Source organism: Dama dama, chromosome 3 (assembly GCF_033118175.1).
Source record: "Dama dama isolate Ldn47 chromosome 3, ASM3311817v1, whole genome shotgun sequence".
Taxonomy (NCBI): Eukaryota; Metazoa; Chordata; class Mammalia; order Artiodactyla; family Cervidae; genus Dama; species Dama dama.
In genome coordinates, this window is record NC_083683.1 from 63,647,960 (window position 1) to 63,667,468 (window position 19,509).

Consider the following 19,509-nt stretch of genomic DNA (forward strand, 5'->3'; position numbering starts at 1 on the left):
TTATTTGTAGAATTTTTGATGATGGCCAGTTTGATCAGTGTGAGGTGATATCTCATTGTAGCTTTGATTTGCATTTCTCTAATAATTAGTGATATTGAGCATTTTGTCATGTGCCTGTTAGTCCTCTATCTCTTTGGAAAAATGTCTATTTAGAACTTCTGCCCATTTTTTGATTAGGTTGTTTGTTCTTTTGATATTGAACTGTATGAGCTGTTTGAACACTTCAAAAATTAATCCCTTGGTGGTGACATCATTTGCAAATATTTTCTGCCTTTGTGCAGCTTGTCTTCTCATTTTGTTTATGGTTACCTTTACTATACAGAAGCTTTTAAGTTTAATTAGGTCATATTTGGTTTTGTTTTTATTTCCATTACTCTAGGGGATGAATCCCAAAAGATATTGCTGCAAATGTCAAAGAGTGTTCTGCCTATGTTTTCCTTTAAGAGTATTATCGTATCTGGTCTCATCTTTAGGTCTTTAATCCATTTTGATTTTTATGTTTGTGTGTGTGTATGGTGTTAGACAATGTTCTAATTTCATCTTCTACATGGAGCTGTCCACTTTTCTCAGCACCACTTATTGAAGAGGTTGTCTTCTCTCCATTGCATGGACTTGCCTCCTTTGTCACAGATGAATTGTCCATAGGTGTGCACAGGTTTGTTTCTGGACTTTCTATCATGTTCCATTGATCTCTGTGCCTGGTTTTATGCAAGTGCCATATTATTTTGATGACTGTAGCCTTGTAGTATAATCTGAAGTCAGGGAGTCTGATTCCTCCAGCTTTGTTTTTCTTTCTCAAGATTACTTTGGCCTAGGGGTCTTTTGTGTTTCCATACAAATTAAAAAATTTTTGTCCTAGTTCTATGAAAAATGCCATTTGTAATTTGATAGGGATTACAGTGAATTTGTAGACTGCCTTGGGTAGTATGGTCATTTTAACAATATTGTTTCTTCCAATCTGAGAAGATGGTATATCTTTCCATCTGATTGTATTGTCTTCAATTTTTTTTTTATCAGTGTCTTACAGTTTTTTTGAGTATAGATCTTTTGTCTTCTCAGATAGGTTTCTTCTTAGGTATTTTATTCTTTTTGATGTGATGGTAAGTGGGATTGTTTCCATGGTGTCCCAAAGCTGGTGTTGGCCTGCTAGTTGCAGGTCTGGGGCCCAGTTGGTCCCAGGGTAGGGTCTGGCCTGTTGTGGGTGGGCTAGGTCCTCAGACTGAGGGGTTGTGATTTTCCTGCATCTGGTATCTGCCTCTCAATGGGTGAGGCTGGTCTAGAGGCTTGTGTAGGCTTTCTGTGGAGAGGGGCCTTGTGAGTGAAGCTGGGTCTTGGCCCTCTGGTGGGGAGGGCCATGTCAAGGGGTGTCTCTAGTGGTGGTTGATGCTGGGAAAGATTGAGGGCAAGAGGAGAAGGGGGCGACAGAGGATGAGATGGTTGGATGGCATCATTGACATGTGGACATGAGTTTAAACAATCGTGAAGGACAGGGAAGCCTGCTGTGCTGCAGTCCATGGAGTCGCAAAGAGTCGCTAAGTCAGACATGGCGTAGCGACTGAACAAGAAGAGGTGACTGTGGGCTCACGAAGTCTTTAAGTAGCCTGTCTGCTGATGAGTAGGCTGTGTTCCTACCCTGTTTATTGTTTGGCCTGAGGTATACAAGCAATGGAGCCTATAGACTGCTGGGTGGGTTCAGGTCTTGGTGCCAAAATGTTGGCCTGACTTCCAAGAGAGCTCATGCCAGTGAAAATTCCCTGAATCTTCTGACCAGCGTCCTTGTCCCCAGAGTGAGCCACAGCTTCCCCCCGCCTCTCCTGGAGACCCTCCAAGACTAGGTAGGTCTAGCCCAGGCCCCTATAAAGTCACTACTTTTGCCCTGGGTCTTGGTAACACAAGACCTTGGTATGCCCTCCAAGAGTGGAGTCTCTGCTTCCCACAGTCCAGCGGAGCTCCTGCACTCAAGTCCTGCACGCAATGCCAGACCCCCAGCCTGGGGAGCCTGACGTGGGACTCAGAACTCTCACTCCTGTGGGAGAACTTCTGCAATCTTCTCAGCCTGCAGGTCACCCACCCAGTGGATATGGGATTTGATTGTGTAGAGGGTGTGCCCCTCCTACTCTCTTGTTGTGGTTCCTTCTTTATGTCTTGAATGTAGAATATCTTTTTTGGTAGGTTCCAGTGTTTTTTTTTTTTTCATCAATGATCGTTTAGCAGTTGTGATTTTGGTGTTCTCATGAGAGGAGGTGAGCTCAAGGTCCTTCTATTCCGCCATCTTGTTCTGATCTCCATCTGGACTGATTTTGAAATTGAAAGATTGAGGAAATAAGGCAGAAAAAGAAGACCACATCTTACTTAAAAAAAATGATTCTGGGCAAATTTTAATCAGCCATTCAAATGGAACAATTCCAAAATTCTCTTCTATGAAATTGGTTTAAAAAATAACCTTATTTATTGCACAAAAATAATTTTAATATAGCAAACTTCTGTCTTTACAGAACAACCACTTTAGAGTCAACCCCAAAGCTCAAAAATGTAGACCTGTTATATTATCATATTATTGACATTTCCAAAGTGGTCCTGTTTGTGAAACCCTTTTGGCCTTAATTAGAATTCTCTCTCCATTTAGTCCTTTGCGCACCACGATGCATGAATGGCGGGCTCTGTGTTACTCCCGGTTTCTGCCTCTGTCCTCCTGGATTCTATGGAGTCAATTGTGATAAAGGTAACTTCTTAAGAACAAGGTTCTTTTCACTTTTTTTTTTAACTGGAGGATAATTGCTTTATAATGTTGTGTTGGTTTCTGCCGTACAACCAGGTAAATCAGCCATAAGGACACATTTGTCCCCTACCCCTGAACCTCCTTCCCACCACTCTAGGTCATCATAGAGCACTTGTTTGAGCTCCCTATGTTATACAAGAACTTCCCACTAGCTATCTGTTTTACATATGGTAATATATATGTTTTAATTAAAAGAAGTATATTTATTATATCAATACCCTTCATAACAGCTTTATAAATAGGGTGTATCACTTTGCTGGTTGCTTTAACATTAACCATAAATTTTAGTGTAGCTTAACACAGTACAGGTTTCCATTCACTCACAGAACGCTCCAGTGCAGGAACCTGATCAGTGGGCAGGGCAGTTCTCCATACAATGACTAGGGGGCCCAGGCACCTTCCATCTATGATCCTGCTGAGAGCTTTGGAGCGCTCTGGTTCCAGCCAATAAACAGAAAAAGATTGGAATAGGCACTGCTTAAAAAAAAAAAAAAAGCCCAAAAGTGATGCACAAAACTTTCAACCACATTCCCTGGATAGGAATTAGCCTGATGACCTACCTGGATGCAAGCAGGAGAAATGTCATTCCTGGTTGGACAGCTGTCTCCCTTTAGGCGAGGGGAGAGTGACGTTTCATGAACAGTTAGCTACTCTTGGCCCATTGCTGTTTTTGTATGTCCCAGATCAGTTTTATGGGTGAGCTTCAAAGACTAAAATAAAACAATCTTTTCCAAATTGCGTGACCTAGAAGTTCACTGATGACCCATTTAATTCTTTGCTCACAGATCACATCCCTGAGAGCTTGGGTCCCTCCTTCCTATGAAGTAGCAGCATAGCCAGATATTACTCTCAGAAAGTAGATTCAAACATGGCTCTAGAGTAGAATAGTGTGATTCATACTCTTGCAAGACACCTATCTACTTTGCCTGGTTCACGTCTTTTATGGAAAAAAAATTAACATCCGTAAAGTGTATGATGGAAAAAAATTAACATCCTTAAAGTGTATGTATTTAATGAAATTATCCTTTTGTCAAAAATGCTAATTGTGTCAGTTGTTATTGTTTAGTTGCTAACTTGTGTCCGACTCTTTTGCAACCCCATGGACTGTAGCCCACCAGGCTCCTCTGTCCATGAGATTCTCCAGGCAAGAATATTGGAGTGGGTTGCCATTTCCTCCTCCAGGGGATCTTCCCGACCCAAGGACTGACTCACATCTCCTGTGTTGGCAGCCGAGTTCTTTAGCACTGAGTCACCAGAAAAGCCAATCGCATGAGTAGGGCACTATTTTCTAAAATAAATATTGGATTGGCCAAAATAAAATGGTGTGCTTAATTTTGAGAAGTGTCTCTTTAGTGATAATACAGATAGCACCAATTAAGATGGAAATGAGCAACTTTTTTAAAATGAAAGAAAAGCTAAAGGAAAGAGCCCTTAGCATGAGTCAGAATAATCATTTATGGTTGTCTGTTATTTTGTGATATGCAAAGTACCTCCATACAATTACCTGACTTTAATTCTAACAATCTTTTTGAGATGTGTAAATAATTATTCATCATAGTCCCAGATAAGCAAAATAAAGTTTATAGACCTTGAGTAGCTTGACCCAAATTCACACCCTCCACTGTACCATGTTGTAACTCAGGCTACCTGTTTCAGAACCTGGCTCCTCTACAAGTGACTCTGAGTAGAGAAACCAATCTCTGTGGGCCATGCTTTTCCTAACTGTAAACGGAAATTAAGCCATGACCCCTGGGCCCCCATCTCTAAGCTAACTGAGAGCACGTGTTCACATCTCTACCTTTTATTTGTAGGTGGTCTTTGAAAACTATAGCATTGGAATGAAAACAATTTAAAAATTTTATATTCATAAAGATTAATCACTAATGGCACTGATAATAATAGCCAGTGAGTAAAATTCTTTCTTGTGCAGCTTCTTTTCATTTGTCTAAATTTAGCATTCAGCCCTTCAGAATTGAGCAGAATTTAATTCTAGAAGCAGAATTAAATTCATATTATCTCAAATTTATTAGGCAATAGAGCCAATCCTTCAGAAATTTGGATGAAGAACGAAGGTACTATCAGATTTTAAAAGACCATTTGTGAGGCTTATTATTGGTGTAGTGTGCATAGACTGACTGTCAACTGTTAATGTCTTTCTTATGCCAGGGTGTCTCCACACTGCATGGTCCTATGAAGGAAAATATCTCTGTGTATTCCAGTTCCTTTTACATTTGTAATATTTTACCTTTCAGATGAAAGGTTTTCCTTCTTGTTAGACTCCAGTAACTTATTCTTTTGGAAAGTCTTTTGAAATTCCACTTGGTCTCACTGGAGATCTGGGAACATTAAAAGAAATAATGTTTTTTTATTATCTCAACCAAAAGATGCATTTATATTATCCAGGAGGGAGTATAGAGCTTCTGAAAAATGGTTTAATTACTGGCATGGAACTAGACCTTAGCACTACATATTCAAAGAAACACTAAAGATTAACTTTCATTGGCTCTTGGGCCATCTGTTGTAACTGTTAACAGTTGAGTGGTTAAACACTGGCCCAGCACACCTTCAGCCCCAGTGAAAGTCTTTTGGTGTCTCTGGCTCATTTTCTTAGTCCAGAATCATCGCACAACAGAGAGAAACTCCAGTATTATGCAAATATAAAGGGTGTGGCCAGATTCAACAATCAGTTTTGACACATTTGTGATGTTTGTCACATTCTGTCACTTTTAATTAAACTCCTAGGGTCACTGCATTCTACATGTTAGTAGGGATAGTGTCCAGGGAGATCCGGCCAAGTGGACGCAGATCCTGATGTTTTCTCATCTCCTATTGTCCCCAGGAGAAAAAGGGACAAGTGGGTAGACAGGACATGCTCACAAAGACAACTGTCCTATGCTCGCTTTGGCAATACACATGGTAAAACTGGAACAGTACAGAGACGATTAGCATGGCCCCTGTGTAAGGATGACAGGCAGATTCGTGAAACATTCCATTTAAAAAAAAAAAGGTCCAGCCCTAATATTAGCTTCAGTGGCTCAGATGGTAGTTGCCTGCAATGAGGAGACCTGGGTTCAATCCCTGGGTGGGGAAGATACCCTGGAGAAGGGTGGGAATGGCTACCCACTCCAGTATTCTTGCCTGGAGAATTCCGTGACAGAGGAGGCTGGTGAGCTACAGCCTATGCGGTTGCGAAGTTAGACAGGACTGAGCAACACTTCACTTTCAACAATATTAGCAGCAAGTAACAAAGAGGAAGCTCAAAAATCTGATTCTCCTAAATCTTAAATTCTGTCCTCCAGTGCTGTTGTTACCCTCTATGACAGGAAGCTTGATTTTGCCAAGGCAAGTACAGCATGGCCTTAAGCTAGGAGATGCTTACGATTTTTGACAAAAGCTTTATCATTTAGGAAGCATGATATTCATAGAATATTTTAGTTGGATTTCATTTCCACAAAGAAAGCACACACTTAGAACTTTTGGAAATCCTTTCTGATTTTCTTCCTGGACGCTTATTCCAGCTTTCATTCACCTACAGCCAATTTTGGCCTGTTTTATATAGGCCAAGAACAAATAGGCCGTAAAACTGGAATAGCTGAGTTCTTATTTTCATCTCCTTTATAGAATGAGCCAGCTTGTCTATTTTTAGATACTTGCTCTCCCCCGTTCTCATTTCTGTCCTCCCTCTATTTTAGGTGCCAGTGAGCAGTGAAACTCCAGAAGCTGACTCTAATAGGGAGGGTTTAGGATGAATTACCAGCAGTATGATTATCACCTGGAAAATCTAGTTTATTGGACTCCCACAACCACATACCCACTTTCTTCATCCCCCAAGCTCATCCTGCTGCCACTTCCCTGCCTACGAGATCTCATAAAGGGGAATAGGCTGCCCTTTCCTGAAATATAATTCCTCTTTCTTGCAAACGTCATAAAAACTTATTTTTTTCAAAAATTTCTGTTATAGAAGATGCATCTCTGTTCTTCTTAACCAGGAAAAAAGTTGCTTTCTCCTTTGTCCAATCCTAATATTTATGACTTCTCTCCCTTTTATCTGTTCCAAAGAAGGTTTTCTCCTTTTACCCTTCATTCATCTCAAATATTTTCTTGGGTTTATAGCATTCTTCTCCTTTTAAGAGCATAGATATTTACAATAAAATTAAAAAGATATTTGTTTTTACCCACTGTTGCCATTTCCCAACCAGACAGAGCCTAGAGGCAAACCCCTAGAGGTGGGTCTGGTGTCACGTGTGTGGTATCCTGTTATGTTGCCTGAATCTGCAAACGGTCAAGCAGTTGATTACCACTGCTGTCTGGGTGATATGGCTTATTTTATTAAATAAGTAAATGGGCAAGTAGCAGATGCCTAAGAAGTATCACTTAGCCTTGATGAAATGTTGTTGTTAGATTTAAGTGACTATCTAATACAATACCCTGTTATTCATTCTAACAGCAAATTGCTCAGCCACCTGCTTTAATGGAGGGACCTGTTTCTACCCTGGAAAGTGTATTTGCCCTCCAGGACTAGAGGGAGAACAGTGTGAAATAAGTGAGTACTGACCTGCAATGTCTTTGTTTGGGGTGGGGAACATTAGAAGCACCATCTAACCCCTTCATTTTATTGATGAGGAATCTGAAGTCCTGAAACAATAAATAGCTTGTCTGAGGTCTCAGGCCAGTGGTTTCTTTTTCCTAGATTCAGCCACCATCCATGTTGGCTGACGGTGGGGTAGAGGAGGGACATAGATCAGCTCAGGAGGCCAGTGGTTTCTTTTTCCTAGGTTCAGCCGCCGTCCATGTTGGCTAACAGTGGGATAGAGGAGGGACATAGATCAGCTCACTTGACTTATTAAACACTCTGACTCGGTTATGTCTGGTTTTGCGCTGTTCTCCAGGTTGCACTGTTTCTTGTGGAGAGTCCATAGTTTCAGACTAGAAATGTAGACCAGAGCTATAGGACAGCTGGAATTTGTTCACTTACCTGCAGACATAGAGAGTTTTTCTTTCCCCCACTCTGGCACTCACCGCCACATTTCCCAACCAGACAGAGCCTAGTAATCCATCTCAGAGAAAAGGATAGACTCAAGAAAAAGGAGGGAAGTAAGGCAAAGAGCAATAAAAAACAAAAACATCTAATAGCACACACAACAGCATGAATGAATTGCACAGATGTTATGCTAAGTTAGACACACGACAATGCATGCTGCATGATTCCATTTTTATGAAGTTCAAGAACAGGCAAAAGTAATAGATGATCATAGAAACCAGAATAGTGATTGGGGCACAAGAGAACTTTATGGTGTGCCTAAAATGCTCTGTATCCAGATTGAGGAAGTGTCTCTTAAGTGTTTATTTATGGTAAAGCAAAAAATAGTTAATTGATAAACTTAAAATCAATGCACATTATGCCTTCTCTAGATGCTTGTCATGCTGTATACAAAAAAAAAAAAAAAAATACAAATTTAAGGGTGGAATGTGGTGGATAATCATTGTTTTGGGAATCAGGATACCAAACTCTTTGCCCTGGCCCTGTTACCTTCCCATCACTGAAGCTCTCTGCTCAACTCAGAAATGAGCCAACTTCACGCTAGATTGCTCTGTGACCCAGAAAACAGATAACACCAAAGCCTGGCTCGGGAAGGAACAAAAGGAATGTGAGTGAGCATGTCCCTACTTTTCTGGACGTTCTGGAATATGGCATTTTCACCTCCAGCTGTATTATATCCATAAAGCACCACTGTGTTTGCTCTAGCCATAGTTTCTGAAGTTGTACTGGGTTCAGAATTAAATAATACTGACTTATTGTTTTAACTTTCAACCTCTAATTTGTTTGTGGGGATTTTTTCACTTTAATGAGTAATAGCTGAAATGACGATTTTTTTTTATAGAGTTCAAATGAAATACTTCTGAAGTTTTCATAGAACATGTAATTAATTGTCAGGATGTGGTTTCTGTTCTTATTAATTACCCTGCCCTGATAAAGATATCTCTGAACTAGCTCCCCTCAATTTTCTCCACACACTTACACTCAGACTTCACATACTTAATTGGTTCATGTTTATGCATCTTTGTTCATGGGTTCCTTTCTCTTCATGGACATATGCTCTTTCATGCCCTTAGGTTTATGACCTTTCCATTGGCAGAGATAATGTTTTCTATTCTTTTTTTTTCCCCCCTAATTGCACCAAAAATGTGGGTCTTTGAAAGCTCTTGATTATTGCAATCACAAGTTATACTCAAATCCTTTTAGGAAATTTTTTTTTTTCTATCACCAGAACCATATTACTAGGAAAAATTAAAATGGGCCTTGTACTGAAAAGTGCCTATAGTGTAATAGAGACAAAAAGTTGAATTATATACCTTATTTTTAACTTGAGATATAATTCATATATGTAAAACTCACTGTTTTAAAGCATACAATTGATATTGATTATATTCACAAAGTTGGCAGCATCTACTTCTAGAACATGTTCCCATCCCCCAAAGAAACCCTATTCCCATCAGCAGTCACTCCTCATGGTCCTCACCCCAAACCCCTGGAATCCACTAATGTACTTTGTGTCTCTTTAGACTTGCCTGTATTAGATATTTCATATAAACAGAATTATACAATATATGACCTTTTATGTCTGACTTCTTTCACTTAGCATATTTTCAAGGCTCACCTCTATTGTTACATATATCATTACTTCCTTTTACTTGCTAAATAATATTCCATTGTGTGGATATACCAACTACATTTTGTTTACCCATCATCAGCTGATGGGCACCTGGGCTGTTCCCACTTTAGGGCTACTACGAATAGCAGTGCTGCTATGAACACTTGTGCACGAGTTTTTGTGTGAACATGTTTTCAGTTCTCCTGAGTGCACCTAGGAGTGGAATTGCTAGACCATATGTTAACTCTTTAATTCTTTGAGGAACTGCCAAACTATTTTCCAAAGTGGCTGTACCATTTTACATTCCCACCAGCAATGTACAAGGGTTCCAATTTCTCCATATCCTTACCAATATTTGTTATTGTCTTTTTTAAATAAAATATGTATTCTGACGCTATTATCATTTCTCCTGGCCTCTATCAAAGTTGATGGCTTCTCAAACTTCATTCTGATTTGATTGTGAGATATACTTCTGCAAGTATATCTTAACGAATATATCTTAACGTCTTAACGAATAAGACGATGATCAGAAGTATCTGGATATATGTACATATGTTTTTCTTGCTCTTTAAGGTTCATAAACATTATAAGATTCCTTAACAAACCTTCAGTTTAAAAAACCAAATTATTTATACTGTACTATAAATGGGTTTTTTAATACCTTAATGGGTTTTATTATTGTAAAGGTAATCTATATAAAGTGTTTGCCATAAAAAATTAGAATATTGGATAAAACAGTTAAAAATCACTTGTAAAATTCTAAGACCCAGAGATGGTGTTTGTTGGCACTTATGGTAAACCACTTTAATCTTTTTTTCTATGTGAAGGATAGTCACAAATTTACTTCACAATCTGATGGGTGGAGGAAGTTTAATACCTTTATTTTGTCAATACCTTATCTCACTGTCCTCACTGGTTATAGGTAAAATTCAAACTGTTTAGAATTAGTCAAATCTATTTGTCTTCAGGCAGTGCTTAGTCTCCTTTGGGTAAAAATGTGTGATCTCTCACGTTGACTCAGGTTTCCACTGTCTAATGATAAGAATTGGCTTGCAATATAGTTTTAGGAAAAGGAAGTCTATACTAAAGATATTTATAGAATTCTGAACTTTAAAACAGTCATCCCTTCATGATATTTTGGCTCCATGAGGTTTGATATAGGAATGGCCTTCTAACAGTCACCTGCAAAGAGATTTCTGTTCTGTGATAACCAGGAGAGAATGTCTTCCTTGCTGGCTGCAGTGAGTCTCAGGGTCCTCACTCACCTCTTGCCAAGGGAACAAAAACATCCTTGGAGGCAATGGAAAGATTCTATCAGCCATTCTCTCCATTTTCTCTGGATACTAAGTTCACATCTCATAGAATATGGGGAACCTTGGGCCCCCCAAGTAGTTCACAATACATCCTCTACCTTTTCTGCCATATGATTATTTTCCCACATCTTGCTTAGTTGAAAAACCCCAGTGCATTGCAGAGTACTGTGATACAATCCAATTTTGAGCATATGATGGGATCAGATGTTCCTTTGATACAAATGGAAATTCAGAGTTAGATATTCCTTTCCTTAAATTGAAGTTGGATCTTGACCACAGACTAAATGCTATTCTTTGTGTCCAAACCTAGCAAGAAGTGTTCTTTTGGATTTTAATGGTTGATAGAAAGGTGGCATTCAAGTATTAAGGTTGTTTTAATACCTTTCTGGGAAACATCCCTGTGTCAGAAAAGCCTATAGCTCTAATGGCATTTCAATTTTCTGAGAGACACTAACATCTCAATTGTCTCTCTAATCTCCACAGTGAGTACATGTTGGTTTATTTATATGTGAGGAAAGTCATTTTGGATAAATAAAAGAAAGTGTTTTTAGCAAAATGATTTTCATATGGGATTCACTTCATGTCTGTCAAGCATAATGCTTACCCGGAAAAAACTTCAGCCTTAGGATGGCAAATTCTAGATTGCAAATGGAGAATAAATGGCTTCAGAAGTAAGAAAGAAGAAAAATATGATTTTTACATCTACATCCAGTTCTAAAATCCTGGGATGCAGAGATCTGTAAAAATATCAGCACTCCTCATTTGGCACAGAGATAAAAGCATGAAGTATCATTAGGATCTGAGACATTCCAGAAGAATGCCCAGGTGTGGAATCAAGGACTTTGTGTGCCCCACCTCATGTCCTTCTCAGCCGGCCTTTCCCTCCATCACTGCTATGACCTATTCTGTACAAACATAGTGTGATTGCACCTGAGCCGAGACACGCGTCTCTTGCTTCCCACCAGAGACTCCCGAGTACTGAATATATATATATAAAACACAACAAACTGGAAAATTCTTAAAGAGATGGGAATACCAGAACACTTTACCTGCCTCCTGAGAAACCTATATGTAGGTCAAGAAACAACAGTTAGAACCGGATATGGAACAACAGACTGGTTCCAAATTGGGAAAGGAGTATGTCAAGGCTGTATATTGTCACCCTGCTTATTTAACTTATATGCAGAGTACATCATGCAAAATACGGGGCTGGATGAAGCACAAGCTGGAATCAGGATTGTGGAGAGAAATATGAATAACCTCAGATATGCAGACGACACCATCCTTATGGCAGAAAGTGAAGAGGAACTAAAGAGCCTCTGGATGAAAGTGAAAGGGGAGAGTGAAAAAGTTGGCTTTTAAAACTCAGCATTCAAAAAATGAAGAGCATGGCATCCAGTCCCATCACTTCATGGCAAATAGATGGGGAAACAATGGAAATAGTGAGAGATTTTATTTTCTTGGGCTCCAAAATCACTGCAGATGGTCACCGCAGACATGAAATTAAAAGGCGCTTGCTCCTTGGAAGAAAAGCCATGACAAACCTAGAGAGCATATTAAAAAGCAGAGACATTACTTTGCAGACAAAGGTCTGTATAGTCAGAGCTATAGTTTTCCAGTGGTCGTGTATGAATGTGAAAATTGGACCATAAAGAAAGCTGAGCGCCGAAGAATTGATGAACTGTGGTGTTGGAGAAGACTCTTGACAGTCAGACATGACTGAGCAACTACACATGTATACAGATAATACGTATATAATCTGTAGTCACAGACTAGAAATTCAAGAAAGTTATTCCATGGGGTGACCTTTGGTCAGTGGACACAGGTGCGGATGAATAAACGCTCCCCTCTCCCTTCCTTCAGGCAACTTGAAGGAGCAGTCCATCTACCTCACTCCTCAGAAAGATGCTGCAGAATAGAGCCCAGTTGCCTTAGTGATGAACAACCTACAAACATACTTTTGTGTTGGCTTTTTCTCTTCTGCTGTTTACTCTTCCTGCCCCCTATTCCTCATTCCAAGGATCACTTCCCCAGATAAACTCTGCAGGCAGGTCCTATTTCTGGAGAATCCTAGGCTAAGGCAGAAGTCATCATGTCCAGGTATAGGTCTGCTTTCAGAAATAGTGACATACAAAAATCAGAACTCAGAGGAAAGATCACTTAGGGGGCCATCCATAGCTTCACTTTTAATATATCTTAAATTACAAGTTTTTATGAATCAGTTAAAACATTGTTTGTCAAAAAAGTGATGTAAATACAGCATTTGAACAATATTCATTGTGGAAGATTCATATGCAAAATCATAAGTAAAAATATGAGCCTATTTGTCCCCAAAACGCAGCTCAAACAGTAACAAAGCCAGGGTTGATCTGAAATAAGTGGAAATAACTGCCACTTAAAAGCATTGATCCTCTCAAAGCCTTGCAATTCCTTTGAAAAAACGTAATTGCCTCTGAAAGGAGAACAGAGTTCCTTGCTTATTTGCATTCTTCTATTTCAGGCAAATGCCCACAGCCCTGTCGAAATGGAGGTAAATGCATTGGTAAAAACAAATGCAAGTGCTCCAAAGGTTACCAAGGAGACCTCTGTTCAAAGCGTAAGTACCCTGTACACGCAGCCGACCTGTGTTATGGGATAGTTAAACTAGCAGGGATCTCCTCTTCCTTACTTCCTAACTTCTGTACCTACTGCATGTTGCTGAGGCATCACAATTAACCTTTCTTCAGTGACATTTATGTTTCTTGAGGTAGACCAAAGACATGAAATCCATGCATGTAAAAAAAAAAAAAAAAAACTTAGACACATTTGTACACACCACCAAACTTTTTAGCTATTAGGAATTTTCTTAAGGAAGATAAACTTCCATTGCCTAACAGTTTCAATGTCCTCCTGAGTGTCTTTTGTCAATGAGAAACATCAAGTCTAGAGCACTTTCAGGACTGACTCAAGAGAGTCCAAAACTGACTTCTAGCTGGAGATTGACTTAGAAAAACACATGAAGGGATGAAGCCAAAAGTAACACATTGGAAAGAACTGCAGGAAAGTCGGCTGCGTAATTCTGTTAACCAGTGACAGCTCAGGAAACGTTCTCTTTATCTCCTTTGACTCTAGCTGTCTGCAAGCCTGGCTGTGGTACACGCGGAACCTGCCATGAACCCAACAAATGCCAGTGTCAGGAGGGCTGGCATGGGAGGCACTGCAATAAAAGTGAGTGTGAACTGTCTGGGGAGCCAGACCCTTGCACGTCTATTTCCTGGCTCCAACGGCCAGGACAGACAAGCCATAACTCAGCCCTGCTTTCCGCTGCATACAGCCAGCTTCTCCTCCTCTTCCTGTTCTCTCTAGTGGGCCCCCCCACCACCAGAACTCTCTAGCTTTCGCCTGTAGAGGAAAGAAAGCATCACTGTAAAATACCACTACATCTGTAAAACATCACCACAAATATTTTCCAGGTTAAATTAATACTACAGGTTGGTTTGGTAATATGGTATGTTAACTATGATAGAAAGGAGTAAGATTTCTAAATCACATGTAGATCAGTAGCTACACAGTTCTCATTTTATCATTCAGGATTGATCAAGGAGCATTAGAACATGAGTTTTGCTGTGTAAAATCTTTACGCTGTGTTGGTTGTGGGATGCTTTAAATGGGTTCTTTCGAGGGAGAGAAAAGGTCTGTGAAGTACAGGAGAGATATTAACGTGGAGTTGTATTTTTTCCACATTTACTGACCACCCAACATGGACTAGCTATAGGATAATAAACCACTGGTCTGTTTTATACACAAAATGAAAGTTAAAGTTGCTAAATTCAATCATCCTGTTTTGATTGATATCGTCTCTGTGCTAAGCATGGATCCAGGCACTGGAAACTTACCAGTGAACAGACAGAAAAGATCCTGCCTGGTGGGGCCCAGATTCAAGACGGAGGGGCAGACGATCAGCAAGTGGAGGAAATAAATAATGCATCTCTGCAGGTTCATCCTGCAGCTTGAACTCTCTCTCCTGAGGATGGATCCACTGGCTACTTTCTGTGGGCAAAGGAAGGCTTCATTCAGTCATGCAGCTCCCTTGATTAATAGAAGTCCAGATTTTGCCTATCAAATTGTTTCCAAAATAGTGCACACAAAGTGAACAGATCACTTTCATATCAGGTGTTTTTTCTAAATCAGTGGTCTCCAAAGGGTGATGCATATAGCCCAGTGAGTGTGGAATGATCATCTGGGGTGCTGAGGGAAAATATTAGTTTGAAGACATTTTAAAAAATATTTTATGTTCTTTTATTACATTTAGGTAGAAATTCTATATGTATAGCTATATATCTCAATCTCTAATTCTTTTTGTACATATTTTATAACTCACATTGTACTATTCTGATATGTATAAAACCAGTTATGTGTAGCTTTATATGTTTGTTTGTCTTAAAGTATATTGGTGTCTGGCCTAGGCTACACTGAGCCATTGATTTGAGTCTTTTTTTTTCACTGTTGCTTCACTGGATGGTAGATTGAATTGGCTTCAGGTGGACATAGCTTAACAAGTGGAGTTCCTCTGGAAAATGGCTCCTTTACCCAGGTGGGAATGATGGAATGGTACCAAATGGGGCAGAAAGGGACCTTCCTTCAGGTAAAAGACCTATAGAAAATTAACCATTCCAAGAAGGCAAGTGAGAGGCCCTCATGCATGCAGTTTAGATGAGCAGTTCTGACAGGTCTGCCAGCCCCAGGAGCACCCTCACTTGTAGACTTGGCTGCTGAAAGCTTTTGTCATCTCGGCCGCCTTCAGATTCAGGCATGCATGTCAAGAAGATGCCTTGGTGCTTGATTAAAATGCAAGCATGTTTTACAGAAGAGGCCCCCCAGCCATTTTGTACAGTAGCTGAGAGAATCAGGCTGAAAGAATGAGGTTAATTTTGCTTAAAAGGAGATGACAAGGAAGCTGTGAGGCACAGTTCTGCTAAGAACAGATTCCCAGTGGGGCGACACATTGGGAGGTCCCAGGCACCCAGACATCCTAGTTGGGAGGGAGAATACTGGAGACAGACTTCCTGGCTTGGGCTCTGCTTCATGGGTGGCAGGGTGAGCAGCTGGGTAGGGATTGTTGGCTCATTGTCTTGGCGGGTCCATGAGCTACTAGCCTACATACTGACAATTCAAAGAAAAGCATTCAGGAACAAAGTATTCTGTTCTCAGCAGTGACTTAATGGCATTCTTGCATTTAAAAACCACAGGGAACAAATGAAATGCCAAACTTGACTCTAACGCACAGGAAGATGGAGGCAGATTTTTAACTGCTGTCTTAGATCAGTTTTAGGAAATCAGCAGAAGTGAGTCAGTGATCCAGGCATCTTCAGAAGTTCGTAAGTAATAAGAAAAGAAGCCTTGAGTTGTGTAACTCACAACTGACATTGTATAATTGTGTTACACTCCTCTTATGATGAACTGGAAATGCTATCAGTAGACACCCATCTTGACCAAAACTCACAAATGCCCACTGAGGAGGAGTCAGTTCAAATCCTAACCCTTCTCCAATCTGTGTACTGGAAGTACTTTTTTTTTTTTTTTTAACACTTCTCTTTTCCTAAATTCTTTTAGATTGATTCATTTAAAAAATTTTTATTTTGTATTGGGGTATAGCCAGTTAATAATGTTGTAATAGTTTCAGGTGAATAGCGAAGGGACTCTGCTACATATGTAAATGTAGCCATTCTCCCCAAACTCACCTTCCATCTAGGCTGCCATATAACATTGAGAGCCCTTGTTATGCAGTCCTTGTTGGTTGTCCATTTCAAATATAGCAGTGTGCACATGTTCATCCCAAACTCCCTAGCTACCCCTTCTATCCATCCTTCTCCTTCACCCCCTACAACTGTAAGTTCATTCTCTAGTCTGAGTCTCTTTCTTTTTTGTAAGTAAATTTGTTTGTATCATTTCTTTTTTAGATTCCACATATGAGGGATGTCATACAATAATTCTCCTTCTCTATCTGACTTAAGGGAAGTCCTTAATTTTTATAAAATTCCTATTAATTTTATAAATGCAATAGCCATGCCTAATCATGTGATCTGTATGAAGAATAGGGGTTGTTATTATTGAAGCAGATCAATAATAATGGAGGTTGGTTTTGCAAGGCAACGAAAGGATCAATGACAACATTCTCTGCAATGGGACCTCAGTGCTCAATCCTTACTAGCCCTTGGGTGGAGAATCCTTTCATTCAATAACATTCATCCCAAGTTTGCTTCAAGCGTGGCATGACCAAAATATATAGTGAATCAGAGATTCAGTGGAAGCCAGATTTGATGGAGTTAGTAAAATGAATTTCTTTTAAAAGAGATCTTGAACCTGTAACATCTCATCATTCAGGTAGCTTTTTGTGGTCTCTGTGGTCTTTCACTCTGGGTTGGAAAGAGAAAATGGATTTTATTTGAATGGTGAATAATGAATCTGAAGAGCGTGTTTTTGTAGTTTCTTTTCTTTTAAGCTGTGAATAATTTTGCAGGGTATGGAGCCAGCCTCCTGCATGCCCTGAGGCCAGCAGGCGCCCGGCTCAGGCAGCACACGCCTTCAGTTAAAAAGGCCGAGGAGCGGCAGGACCCACCTGAATCCAATTACATCTGGTGAACTCCGACATCTGAAACATTTTAAGTTACACCAAGTTCATAGCCTTTGTTAACCTTTCATGTGTTGAATGTTCAAATAATGTTTATTACACTTAAGAATACTGGCCTGAATTTTATTAGCTTCATTATAAATCACTGAGCTGATATTTACTCTTCCTTTTAAGTTTTCTAAGTACATCTGTAGCATGATGGTATAGATTTTCTTGTTTCGGTGCTTTGGGACCAACTTTATGTTATGTCAGTTGTTCAGGTTAAATTTTTGTCTTTTCAATGTGTACTTGGCAGATCATTTCCAAAAGTACAATGTATTCACGGTATTGAGGGGCTGGGCAACATTGGAGAAGATAACTGGAACAAAAATGCATAAATCACAAGGGTTTGGATGAAGCAGTTGAAAGTGCTGAAGTTTTAGCATTTCAACTTATTTTGTCATGTGTTTAGACATTTGTCACATTTTAAAAATTCCCCTTAAACTCACAATACATTTTGACCTTACCATGATTCCAGAGAATTCAGTATTAAAAAAGAAAGAGAAAGAAATAACACTGTGGTAGTGACATTTAACGATATAATATATTGTAAACACAATAAAATAGGGAATATATGTATGAACTTTTGGCATTGGCTTGAAGCAATATAATATATTGTAAACAAAACACAGCTCTTACATAAACATTTTATACTGTTTATATGTATAAAATAAAGATGCTGCTTTAGTTTTCTGAGCATGGTATGGAGTGGTCTTTGCATGTGCTAGTTTATGGAAATAAAGTTGGTTGCAATTGAATAGAAGTTAAAACTTTGCAATTGAATAGAAGTTAAAACTTTGCAATATCATGAAAAAGAGAAGATATTCTTTCCCTGACTCTGGACTAGCTCTCCAGCCTCATCTTGCCCTCCCAGTTCTGTCTCTGCTTCAGCCATGCCACACTATATTCTATCGTCAGAGCCTGCAACACTCCTATTTATGTCAGCTCCCAGCTTGCTGTCATTTCTTTCAAGAAATCTTCTCTAACTAGAATATGCTAAATATCCCATTAGTGAAGACTTTCTCATGGTGGGGAAATATTAAAAATAAAAGTGTTAACAACTGGGAATGTAAATTGATGCAGTCACTATGGAAAACCGTATGGAGATTCTTTAAAAAACTAAAAATGGAGTTACCATATGATCCAGCAATCCCACTCCTGGGCACATATCTGGAGAAAACTATAATTCAAAAAGATAAATGCATTTTAACATTCATAGCAGCACTATTTATAATACCTAAGGCATGGAACCAACCTAAATGTCCATCAACAGATGAAAGGAGAAAGAAGATGTAGGATATACAGTGGAATATTACTCAGCCATAAAAAGAATGAGGTAACGCTATTTGCAGTTACATGGATAGACCGAGAGATCATTATACTGAGTGAAGTAAATTAGGCAAAGATAAACAATGATATTTCGTATATGGAGAACCTAAAAAAAATGGTACAAATGAACTTATTTACAAAGTAGAAATATGGTCACAGATATAGAAAATTAAGGGGGAAATATGGGGAAGGATAAACTGGGAGATTGGGATCGACATATACACACTATTATATATAAGACAGATAACTAAGAGAAACCTACTGTACAGAACAGGGAAGTCAACTCAGTACTCTGTAATGATCTATCTGGGAAAAGAACTGGGAAAAAAGTGGATGTACGTGTATCGCTGGGTTGCTTTGCTGCGCAGTGGAAACTGGCACAACACTGAAAATCAACTGTACCCCCATAAAAGTTAATTTTAAAAAGTAACCAACAAGGACCTACTGTATAGCACAGGAACACTACTCAACAGTTTGTGATAACCTAAATGGGAAAACAACTTGAAAAAGAATAGATACATGTATATGTATAACTGAATCACTTTAGGGGTACACCTGAAACCAGTACAACATTATTAATCAACTATGCTCCAATATAAAATTAATTTAAACAATGAACATGTGGTATGTAATATTACTCACCCATAAAAAGAATGAAACTGCCATTTGCAGCAACATGGATGGACCTAGAGAGGATCACACTATATGAAGTCAGAGAAGACAAATACCATGTTATATCACTCACGTGGGATCTAAAGTACGATACAAATGAACTTATTTACAAAA

The 19,509-nt window shown here is 39.2% G+C and overlaps 1 protein-coding gene and 1 non-coding gene across 2 annotated transcripts in view; both read left to right on the plus strand.

Moving 5' to 3' along the window:
* The window catches only part of WIF1 (WNT inhibitory factor 1), an 80,992-nt gene extending 62,968 nt beyond the window's left edge, over positions 1–18,024 (plus strand). Inside the window, exons 6-10 of the mRNA XM_061123241.1 lie at positions 2,627–2,722; positions 7,227–7,322; positions 13,246–13,341; positions 13,857–13,952; positions 17,245–18,024. Coding sequence (XP_060979224.1) covers positions 2,627–2,722; positions 7,227–7,322; positions 13,246–13,341; positions 13,857–13,952; positions 17,245–17,366 — 506 coding nt within the window. The 3' untranslated portion in view covers positions 17,367–18,024. The remainder of the gene's footprint in view (positions 1–2,626; positions 2,723–7,226; positions 7,323–13,245; positions 13,342–13,856; positions 13,953–17,244) is intronic.
* LOC133049261 (U6 spliceosomal RNA) lies at positions 5,674–5,778 on the plus strand. The gene has a single exon (XR_009691258.1). It is a non-coding gene; the product is annotated as a U6 spliceosomal RNA (small nuclear RNA).
* Positions 18,025–19,509: the final 1,485 nt, after the last annotated feature.